At 40.0% G+C, this 12,463-nt stretch overlaps 1 protein-coding gene across 1 annotated transcript in view; it reads left to right on the top strand.

Annotated features, from left to right (window-relative positions):
• The window catches only part of LOC134358789 (alpha-centractin), a 55,392-nt gene that overhangs the window by 30,170 nt on the left and 12,759 nt on the right, over positions 1 to 12,463 (top strand). Inside the window, exons 7-8 of the mRNA XM_063071282.1 lie at positions 5,803 to 5,895; positions 6,660 to 6,834. Coding sequence (XP_062927352.1) covers positions 5,803 to 5,895; positions 6,660 to 6,834 — 268 coding nt within the window. The remainder of the gene's footprint in view (positions 1 to 5,802; positions 5,896 to 6,659; positions 6,835 to 12,463) is intronic.

The following is a 12,463-nucleotide window of genomic DNA, read 5'->3' as shown; positions in this document are numbered from 1 at the left end:
TTTTACTGTTTTACAATTAGCTGACCCTTTTCATATTTATACCTTTTTTTTAGGGAGCGTATACCGGAAGTCATGGGGGTAGTTTTAGCGCTTGCTTCTTTCTGGCGGGTCTGCTTTAGATTTCGCCTTGGGGTCTTGGGGTGGGGGGTGGTGGGAGGGGCTTCACGTTTTAGTTTGTTTCTCTTTGGGCTATATACATTATTGAAGTATTGGTTGCGTCCTTTTCCCCGGTATCTTTTGTATGTTCTGTTTCCTCTCCGGGTTTGTGGGTCGCGCCTATTGTCAATCCTCCTTGTTATGGGTTGACTTTAGGATTTATGGAGTCTATTATTAATTTTGTCTCCTGGAATACTAATGGTCTTAATCATCCTATTAAAAGGAAAAAAGTTTTTAAAGTGTTCCGGAGACTTAAAGCACAAATTTTATTTTTACAAGAGACCCATGTACGGAGGGGGGACAGACTACGTTTTTTCAAATTCTGGAAGGGACAACAATTTCATTCGAACTCCAATGCTAAGATTCGAGGCGTCTCTATTTTTATAGACTCCTCAGTTACTTTTATACAACAGGATATTATCTCTGATCCGAATGGTAGATTTTTACTGGTTAGTGGTTTACTATTTAATAAAAAAGTAGTTTTGGTTAATGTTTATGCTCCTAATATGGATTGTCCGGAATTTTATAAATCATTGTTTGATCAGTTTCCGAATTTGAACGAGTTTTCATTGATTTGGGGCGGAGATCTTAATACCTGTTTATCTCCAGCTTTGGACCGTTCGGCTCCTTTACGGACTTTACCTAATAAATCTGCAAATTTGATTAATTTTTTCCTTTCTGATTCTGGGTCGACGGACATTTGGCGTTTTCTGCATCCTCAGGAAAAAGATTTTTCCTTCTTTTCACATGTTCATCATTCCTATTCAAGAATTGACTATTTTTTCATTGATTCTCGTCTCATTCCTTCAGTGATTAAATGTGATTATGATTCTATAACCATTTCGGATCATGCTCCACTTAAGCTTTCTATTAAAATTATGGCCAATATACCAAACAATAGACAATGGCGTTTTAATTCGCTGTTGCTTCAGGACTCGGACTTTGTTAATTTTATGAATGAACAGATTGAGCTTTTTTTTACAATTAACCATACAGAAGATATTTCGGTTAACACTCTTTGGGACACTTTTAAAGCCTATATTCGGGGTCAGATTATTTCGTATTCCGTTGCTTTGAGGAAGAAACAGAAGCAGGAGGAGATGGCAATTGTGGACAAGATTAAAGAAATTGATAAGAAATATGTTATGGCTCCTTCTGAGGAGCTATACAAACAAAGAACTGAACTTCAAATGGAACACAGTTTACTACTCTCGTCCTCGATTGTAAACCAATTAAAGAAAACAAGAAGTGATTTTTATGTTCACAGTGATAAAATTGGCAAGCTGCTGGCTAATCAATTGAAATCTAATTATGTTAAATCTCAAATCAATCAGATTTATAACCAAAATGATCGATTGATATTGGATCATGTGGGGATTAATCAAACCTTTTGTGATTTTTATTCTTCTTTATATCAATCAGAGTCTCCTCGAGATTCTAAATATATGAATGATTTTTTAGATAAGTTAGACTTCCCTCAGATTTCACAGGATATGTCTTCTTTATTAGATACTTCCATTACAATGGATGAGATTAAGAATGTTATTTTTTCTATGAATCTGGGGAAAGCTCCTGGCCCTGATGGGTTTACCGTTGAATTTTATAAATGTTTTGCTTCTTTATTGATTCCTTGGCTCTATAAGGTTTTTGAGGCTTCTTTGAAACTTGGTAAACTTCCGGAATCTTTTAATAGAGCATCAATTTCTTTAATACTAAAGAAGGATAAAGACCCTGCTCAATGTGCATCTTATAGACCAATATCTTTATTAAATGTTGATTCTAAAGTTTTTTCCAAGTTATTAGCAAATAGACTAGAAAAAGTACTTCCTTCTATTATTTCGGAAGACCAAACGGGTTTTATTAAAGGTCGTTACTCTTTTTATAATATTCGTACATTGTTAAATATCGTTTATACTCCCTCACAAAATGTTCCTGAGTGTGTTATTTCTTTAGATGCCGAGAAAGCTTTTGATAGAGTAGAATGGCCTTATTTATTTAAGGTGCTTGAAATGTTTAATTTTAGCTTGAAATTTATATCCTGGATTAAACTGTTATATCACTCCCCTGTAGCCTCGGTTCGTACTAACTCCTTAAACTCACCTTTTTTTCCTCTCTTTCGTGGTACTCGACAAGGCTGTCCTCTTAGTCCCCTATTATTTGATATTGCATTAGAACCTCTTGCAATTGCTATTCGAGAATCTTCAAATATTACTGGGATAACTCGGGGATTAAAGTCCCATAAATTATCACTCTATGCTGATGATTTACTTTTATATATTTCTAATCCTGAGAGATCCATTCCTGCTGTTTTAGAGTTATTAGCACAATTTGGTCTTTTCTCAGGTTATAAATTAAATCTTAGTAAGAGTGAACTTTTTCCGATTAATAAACATCTTCCCTTATATTATAAATTTCCATTTAAATTGATTAATAATTACTTTTCATATCTTGGGATTAAAATTACTTGTAAACATAAAGATTTATTTAAGACTAACTTTTTACCATTAATAGACCATATTACTCAACTTTCATCTAAATGGTTTCCCTTATATTTAACTTTGATTGGTCGTATTAATGCAGTTAAGATGTTTTTTTTGCCAAAATTTTTATATGTGTTTCAGGCATTACCAATTTTCGTTCCTAAATCTTTTTTTGATAAAGTTGACTCTAAAATTTCTTCATTTATTTGGCAGAATAAGAATCCGAGACTGGGTAAAATACATTTACAGAAAGCTAAGAGAGATGGAGGTTTAGCATTACCTAACTTTAGATTTTATTATTGGGCTATTAATATTCGACATATGAAATTTTGGTTACTTGACCGGGACATACTATCTATTCCTAAATGGGTAGCATTGGAATTACAATCTGTTCAGGGTTATACACTTGGTTCTATTTTAGGTTCCTCTCTTCCTTTTGATTCGAAACGCCTTAAGCAGGTCTCTAACCCGATAGTTAAATATGCTTTGCGCATTTGGTTTCAATTCAGAAAATTTTTTGATCTTAATCAATTCGGGTTAGCGATTCCTATTTTAGGTAACATATTTTTTCCTCCCTCTTTTACGGATCGCGCTTTTCAAACTTGGAAGACTAAGGGTATTTTACGGTTTTTGGATTTATTTTTAGATGGTTCCCTTATGTCTTTTGAACAATTATCTAATAAATATAACTTATCAAGAATACATTTTTTTAGATATTTACAAGTTAGAAATTTCCTAAGTACTATACTTTCTTCCTTTCCAATGCTTCCTCCTATATATATTTTAGATTCGATAATTAACCTTAATCCATGTCAGAAAGGTGCATCGGCTATGATTTATAATATTATTATGAAACTTAGGAAAGCTCCATTTGATAAGATTAGGGTAGATTGGGAACAGGAATTGGGGCTTACCATTTCTGTGGATGATTGGGGGCAGATTTTACAATTAGTTAATACTTCCTCTATTTGTGCTAAACATTCCCTAATTCAATTTAAAGTGGTTCATAGAGCACATATGTCCAAAGATAAGTTAGCGCGTTTTTACTCGCATATTAATCCTTTCTGTGATAGATGTTCGGGGCAGATAGCCTCTTTAACTCATATGTTTTGGTCTTGCCCTACTTTGGAAACTTTTTGGAGAGATATTTTCAATATTATTTCTAAGGTATTAAATATAGATATCTCTCCTCACCCTATTACTGCTATCTTTGGACTACCTAAAATTTCTAGTAATCTTTCCCCTTCAGCCCGTAGAATGATTGCATTTCTTACTTTAATGGCGAAAAGATGTATTTTACAACATTGGAAAGAGCTTAATGCTCCAACTACCTTTTTTTGGTTTTCTCAGACGATTTTATGTTTGAATCTGGAGAAAATTAGAAGTAACCTTTATGATTCTTCATTTAAATTTGAACAGATTTGGGGACCTTTTATTCGATATTTTCATTTAATGTAATATTTACCCTTCTTGTTTTTTTTTCACTGTTTTAATGGAGGTCGGGATTGAGGACGTGATTTTAAGTTTAACTCTGTTTGGTTTCAAGTTAGCCCATTGCTTTGCTTTGCTTTTAGGTAGTTGCACGGTGGGTTTTTTTTTGGGGGGTTTTTTTTCTTTTTTCTTTTTTTTTCCATTGATATATATAAAATCTAGTATACTATTATGTTATCTTGGTTTCTTATGCTTAAATTACATTGTTTGTAGTATTTTCTTTTTGGTATTGTTATCTTTTGGAATTTTATTGTACTTTAACATTGTATTAATGTTTATATGGCTTACCTTTTTTGTATACTTACTCAATAAAAAGATTTAAAAAGAAAGAAAGAAAGCCCCCTCCCCAATCCCACGCACAAGCAGCAGCAAAACATCAGCCCTTCCCCTCCCCCAACTTGTTCCAGCAAAAAGCATTCATTCCCCACCACCTACCAAGCAATGGCAAGCCCCCAGAGACTATGATCTATAGACCATCAAAAACCACATCCATCCTAACACCTTAACGTCTCAACAAACCCTCTCTCTCACTAAGGAGGGAGGGAGAGAGATATTGCTCTTGCCACAGCGAGAGGAGAATCCGGCAGCTCGCTGTTCCGATGTTACAGGCTGCAGTGTTGCTTATTTTGAGATCCTCCGACTCGAGAATCAGCAGACTCACTATCGGGGAAGAGAGAGAGAGAGAAACATTCTCTTGAGTGTAGAGGTTTCTGACAGCTGCACCCATTGTCTCGATGTTTGGATCTCCTACAGTGCTTCAGTTGGCAACATCAGCAAGGAATTGTGTTGTCCACAGGGCTGCACAAGGCCGCACCCTGCTGATGGACATCTTCCATGCCGCTCTTGGGTTACTGAAACACAGGCCACTCGGTGAGTTCCGATGAGCAGGAACCCACCGTCCATGAAGAACACAGTTTGAGCACAGCTATAGATCACGTGCTTTGACATGACCCCAGCCACCTTGAAAAGAAAAAAGTACATGAGAACAGAGAAGATTTAAACTCAAACCTGCCTAGGGCTGCAATAACCTCTGGCGCCATCTTTAACTCCTTAGTTTTATTGCCAAGATAACTATTATGGTTAATTTGAATGAAATGTTGGAAGTACATTTTCAGAATTTAAAAAATAATTTATTTAGAGATACAGCACAGTAATAGGTCCTTCCGGCCCAACAAGTCCATGATACCCATGTGACCAATTAGCCCACTAACCCATATATCTTTGAAATGTGGGAGGAAACCAGAGCACCTAGAGGAAACGCACATGGTCACAGGGAGAATGTGCAACTCCTTACAGACAGTGGCGGGAATTGAGCTCCAAGCATTGATGCGATAATAGAATTGAACTAACTGTTAAGCTACCGTGTGACCCAATTGTGCATGTTTTCACTTAAAAAAAAATCATAATGGATCTTTAACATAGCATAAACAAATAATAGTGAACTTAGCCTCCGGTTTGCAAATGCTTGGTTAAGAGTTTCAGAATGTTACTTCAGAAAAAGAAACCAGTTAGCTACCCAGTTAATTTCCTTATTGCAAAACCTAACAACATGTTAAAGAATATTTCATCATGTTGTTGTTCTTTCATTGAGAATCAATGCTTAAAACTGTTGCTTTAATTTTGAATGTGCATTTGATTACTCCCGGAAATGACTGTGGCAAATTTCTCTCCACAGCGTGCCTGTTATCTGTCAATAAATCCACAAAAAGATGAGACTCTAGAGACAGAGAAAGCCCAATACATTCTGCCTGATGGAAGCACAATTGAAGTAAGGCACCATTTTCAGATGTGATTGCTGATCTTGTTTGCTGAAGTTAAATCAAAACAGAAAAGTGACATGGTTTCTACAGCTGATTTCTGAGGCAGATATCTGGGAGTAATTTAAACTGAAGCAGTAGGATATTGCAGTAAAGGTTGTATTTTGTTTTGCATAGATGATGCACAGGGCCTTTTGTGTGCTTATTATGACCTTACATTCTTAATCAGCTCTCCTCCGGACCCTTTGATATGGAGGAATTGTGACCAGAAGATTGGAATCATAGTATCATATTTAAATACCGTGATCTGATTCCCCTTCCAGTTTGTCTTCAATTCTCAGCATAATTGGGTATTTTTACCTTCCCCATCACCAAACTAATTATTTTATGTGAATGTACATGACCATTGTCACATCAGACATTGCTTTTTCAGGTTTGCATGTATTTATCAAAGTGCCCAGGGATTATTATCTACATTCCTTATGTAATTAAGTTCCACGGAGCACTTACAGTACAAATATGAAGTTTGCATCCATGTTGTCCTTCTGATTAGATTATTGGATCTTGCCAGAAATATTTTGTTGTAAATTTTTCCAGATGTAAATCGACGAATGCATTTCTTCCAATATAATCAGTTTCTGGAAACATTTATGTCTCAAATAAAGAGACGTAGCTAACTTCATTCTGACCAGAGTTAATGTCTAGAGAAATACTTCATCTTTATTCTTGCCGTGTCCTGTGTATGCCAAAAATATTAGCGGATATTTCTTTGCAGATAGGACCTGCGCGCTTTCGGGCTCCAGAGCTTCTCTTTCGGCCTGACCTGATTGGCGAAGAATGTGAAGGAATCCATGAAGTTTTGGTATTTGCAATCCAGAAGTCTGACATGGACCTGAGGCGAACACTTTTCTCTAACATAGTTTTGTCAGGAGGATCAACTTTGTTCAAAGGTATGTGGTAGATCTGAGTGGTCTCTGTGTTAACATGCCATGTAGCAAAATTAATCTGTACTGATATCACAACCATTCTTGACCCCCCCCCCCCCGCAAATTAAAATGCTGTATGGTCTCATTGTTATCTGCAGGGGGCTTGAAGTCACACAAATACAGTGCAGAAGTCTTAGACATATGTAAAAAAAAAAGAAATGAAAAGTTTCTAAATGTCAAAACATCACTATAAAGAACAGTAAACAGTAAAAAAACAACAAATCGAATCAATGTTTGGTGTGACCACCCTTTTGCCTTTGAAACTGCATCAATTCTCATAGGTACACTTGCGTGCAGTTTTATAAGAAAATCGGTTGGTAGTTGTTTCAAGCATCTTGGAGAACTTGCCACAGTTCTTTTGTAAACTTTGGCTGTCTCACTTGTTCCTGTCTCTCCAGGTAACCCCAGACAGCCTTGATGATATTGAGATCAGGGCTCAATAGACAATAGGTGCAGGAGTAGGCCATTCAGCCCTTTGAGCCAGCACCGCCATTCACTGTGATCATGGCTGATCATCCACAATCAGTATCCAGTTCCTGCCTTATCCCCATAACCTTTGATTCCGCTATCTTTAAGAGCTCTATCCATCTCTTCCTTCAAAGTATCCAGAAACTTGGCCTCCACAGCCTTCTGGGGCAGAGCATTCCATATATCCATCACACTCTGGGTGAAAGTTTTTCCTCAACTCCATTCTAAATGGCCTACCCCTTATTTTTAAACTGTGGCCTCTGAGTCTGGACTCACCCATCAGCAGGAACATGCTTCCTGCCTCTAGCGTGTCCAATCCCTTAATCATCTTATATGTTTCAATAAGATCCCCTCTCGGCCTTCTAAATTCCAGAGTATACAAGCCCAGTGGCTCCAATCTTTCGACATATGACAGTCCCGCCATCCCGGGAATTAACCTTGTGAACCTACGCTGCACTCTCTCAATAGCAAGAATGTCCTTCCTCAAATTTGGAGACCAAAACTGCACACAATACTGCAGGTGTGGTCTCACCAGGGCCCTGTACAGCTGCAGAAGGACCTCTTTGCTCTTATACTCAATTCCCCTTGTTATGAAGGCCAGCATGCCATTAGCTTTCTTCACTGCCTGCTGTACTTGCATGCTTGCTTTCAGTGACTGATGTACAAGAACACCTAGATCTCGTTGTACTTACCCTTTTCCTAACTTGACTCCATTTAGATAATAATCTGCCTTCCTGTTTTTACCACCAAAGTGGATAATCTCGCATTTATCCACATTAAACTGCATCTGCCATGCATCTGCCTATTCACCCAGCCTGTCCAAGTCACCCTGCACTCTCATAACATCCTCCTCACATTTCACACTGCCACCCAGCTTTGTGTTATCCGCAAATTTGCTAATGTTACTTTTAATTCCCTCATCTGAATCATTAATATATATTGTAAACAGCTGCAGTCCCAGCACTGAACCCTGCGGTACCCCACTGGTCACCGCCTGCCATTCCGAAAGGGACCCGTTAATCGCTACTCTTTGTTTTCTGTCAGCCAGCCAATTTTCAATCCGTGTCAGTACTCTGCCCCCAATACCATGTGCCCTAATTTTGCCCACTAATCTCCTATGTTGGACTTTATCAAAGGCTTTCTGAAAGTCCAGGTACACTACATCCACTGGCTCTCCCTTGTCCATTTTCATAGTTACATCCTCAAAAAATTCCGGAAGATTAGTCAAGCACGATTTCCCCTTCATAAATCCATGCTGACTTGGACCTATCCTGTTACTGCTATCCAGATGTGTCATAATTTCATCTTTTATAATTGACTCCAGCATCTTTCCCCACCACTGACGTCAGGCTAACCGGTCTATAATTCCCTGTTTTCTCTCTTCCTCCCTTCTTGAAGAGAGGGACAACATTAGCCACCCTCCAATCCACAGGAACTGATCCTGAATCTATAGAACATTGGAAAATGATTACCAATGCATCCACGATTTCTAAAGCCACCTCCTTAAGTACCCTGCGATGCAGACCATCAGGTCCCGAGGGCTTATCAGCCTTCAGACCCAACAACCTATCGAACACCATTTCCTGCCTAATATAAATTTCCTTCAGTTCATCCATTACCCTAGGTCCTTTGGCCACTGTTATATCTGGGAGATTGTTTTGTGTCTTCCCTAGTGAAGACAGATCCAAAGTACCTGTTCAACTCGTCTGCCATTTCCTTGTTCCCCTTAATAAATTCACCTGCTTCTGTCTTCAAGGGCCCAATTTTGGTCTTAACTATTTTTTTCCTTTTCACATACCTAAAGAAGCTTTTACTATCCTCCTATGTATTCTTGGCTAGTTTACCTTCGTACCTCATTTTTTCTCCATATATTGCCTTTTTAGTTACCTTCTGTTGCTCTTTAAAAGTTTCCCAATCCTCCGGCTTCCCACTCATCTTTGCTATGTTATACTTCTTCTCTTTTATTTTTATACTGTCCATTACTTCCCTTGTCAGCTACAGCCTCCCCTTACTCCCCGTAGGATCTTTCTTCCTCTTTGGAATGAACTGATCCCGCACCTTCCGCATTATTCCCAGAAACACTCGCCATTGCTGTTCCACTGTCATCCCTGCTAGGGTATTGTTCCATTGAACTTTGGCCAGCTCCTCCCTCATAACACCATAGTTCCCTCTGTTCAACTGTAATGCTGACACTTCCAATTTTCCCTTCTCCCTCTCAAATTGTAGATTAAAACTTATCATATTATGGTCACTACCTCCTAATGGCTCCTTTACCTCGAGGTCCCTGATCAAATCCGGTTCATTGCACAACACTAAATCTAGAATTGCGTTCTCTCTGATAGGATCCAGTACAAGCTGTTCTAAGAATCCATCTCGGAGGGACTCCACAAACTCCCTTTCTTGGGGTCCAGTACCAACCTGATTCCTCCAGTCTACCTGCATGTTGAAATCCCCCATAACAACTGTAGCATTACCTTTGTGACATGCCAATTTTAACTCTTGATTCAACTTATACCCTACATCCACACTACTGTTTGGGCCCTGTGGGTAACTCCCATCAGGGTCTTTTTACCCTTAGAATTTCTCAGTTCTATCCATACTGACTCTACATCTCCTGATTCTATGTCTCCCCTCGCAAGGGACCGAATATCATTCCTCACCAACAGAGCCACCCCATCCCCTCTGCCCATCAGTCTGTCCTTTCGATAGGACGTATACCCTTGAATATTCATTTCCCAGACCCTGTCCACTGGAAGCCATGTCTTTGTTATTCCCACAACATCATACTTACCAATTTCCAACTGTGCCTCAAGCTGATCCACTTTATTTCTTATACTCCGTGCATTCATATACAATACTTTTAATTCATTACTCCCCTCACCTCCCATATCAATTCCTATTTCACTTGGCCATACTGTACGATCCCTTCTTGAGCTTTCTGCTCTGTTGATTCTGCTGTCTTTCTTAACTTTTCTTATTCTCACTTTCCCTTTATCGCCATCCTTATATTTCCAGTTCGTCCCCTCCCCCCCACTTCTTAGTTTAAACACACCCGTGTTGCTGTGGCAAACCTGCCTGCCAGAATGCTGGTGCCCCGCCTATTAAGGTGCAACCCGTCCCTTTTGTACAATTCATCCTTACCCCGAAACATACCCCAGTGGTCCAAGAATGTAAATCCTTGCTTCCTGCACCAGTTCCTCAGCCACACATTCAGATCCATTATCTCCCTGTTCTTGTCCACTCCAGCACGAGGAACTGGAAGCAAACCGGAGATAACCACCCTGGAAGTCCTGCTTTTCAGCCTTCTTCCGAGTTCTCTGAAGTCACGCTGTAGAATGTCTTTCCTCTTCTTCCCCATGTCATTTGTGCCGACATGCACCACCACTTCCGGATGTTCACCTTCACTCTTGAGGATTCCCTGCAATCGGTCCGTGACATCCTGGATCCCGGCACCAGGGAGGCAACACACCATCCTTAAATCTCACCTGTTGCCACAGAAACCCCTTTCTGTACCTCTCACTATGGAGTCCCCTACTACCACGGCTCTGCCTGACGTCTGTCTCTTCGGCTTTGCTTCAGCGCCAATTGTTGACTCGCAGACCTGACCGCCTCTCAGGCTGGCATCATCTTCTGTCCCGAAGCTTCCAAGAGGGAGAACCTTTTTACGAGCGGCACATCTCCCGGGTCTCCTGTACTTCAAGCATCCTTTCCTTGCTCCTCGTCGTCCCCTTCTCTTTTCCAGTATCCTCGGTGTAACGACCTCACTGTAGGTCCTGTCCAGAAAACACTCGTTTTCCCGGATGAACCTAAGGTCATCCAGTTTCCTCTCTAGTGCTGCAACACGGTCCTTCAGGAGCTGAATCTGGACACATTTTCCACAGGTGTAGGATCCAGAGGCACTATCAGTGTCCCTGAGCTCCCACATCATGCACGCAGCACACTGAATCAGCCTAGCGGTCATCTCTTCACCACTTCTCAACCTCTCCAACTGTGGCGTAGTCTCCTCTCTCAGCCTCCTCGCCGAAGACTCTCGAGCCAAAGACTCGCACTTCTCTCGCAAGGCACTTCCCTCGACAAGGCCGCTCCCCGACAGGCCGCTCCCTTGCTTATATCAGCTGATAATTTGAGTTATCTCCTTCACCTGCCGCGCCTCCTCAGACCTGGAAGGTCTGTTTTCCTCGCTGCTCATGACCAGCTTTTTAAATCAGCCGCTCCTGGCTCTGTGGAGCCCATACCATTGTTGCAGAACTCTTTGTTCATCTCTTCTCTGAAGATAGTTCTTTATGACCTTGGCCTTTTATTAGTGTTCTCTAGCTCTTATATAGACAAACTATCACCTGTTTGAGCCAAAAATTCAAAATTTTGGCTCATCAGTCTTGAGCACTTGCTGCCACTTTTCAGCACCCCAGTCCTTGTGTTTTTGCACATAGGTGAGTCTCTTGGCTTTGTTTCCACTTGGCTTTTTGGCAGCAACTCTTCCACGAATACCACTATTGACAAGGTTTCTTGGGACTGTAGAGGAGTGTAGGTGGTTTCTACCTGGAGCAGTGGTTTCTACGAGTTCAGAGCTGATAGCAGGTCTCGACTTCCGATTCAGAAGGGACGTCAGTTTGATGTCTCTCTCAGCTGCTGCACTCAGTTTCTGTGGCCGACCACTGCATTTCCGTCCTCAACTTTGCCCGTTTCGTTGTGCTTCTTCAGAAGAGTTGGACAGCACATCTTGAAACTCTTGTCTGTCACAAAATTTCTGCTTGAGGGAAACCTTGCTGATGCAGGATAACCACATGGTGTTTTCTTGCTGTGCTCACTCTAGCCGTGATGATTTGATCTGCCACACCCTCATCTTTTAGTTTGGTTCCTTCTACCAGTTTAGTTCATTCAACTCGCTATGTTTTTGATCATTTGTTACTAGATTAGATTAGAGTATGAGGACACTCAGTCCTCGTTTATTGTCATTTAGAAATGCATGCATTAAAAAATGATACAACGTTCCTCCAGAATGATATCACAAGAAAACACAGGACAAACCAAGACTAAAACTTACAAAACTACATAATTATAACATATAGTTACAACAGTGCAAAGCAATACCATAATTTGATAAAGAGGAGACCATGGGCACGGT

Source organism: Mobula hypostoma, chromosome 19 (genome assembly GCF_963921235.1).
Source record: "Mobula hypostoma chromosome 19, sMobHyp1.1, whole genome shotgun sequence".
In the NCBI taxonomy this organism is placed as follows: domain Eukaryota; kingdom Metazoa; phylum Chordata; class Chondrichthyes; order Myliobatiformes; family Myliobatidae; genus Mobula; species Mobula hypostoma.
The sequence above is the reverse complement of the archived record's forward strand: the minus strand, read 5'-3'. Positions and strand labels throughout refer to the sequence as shown.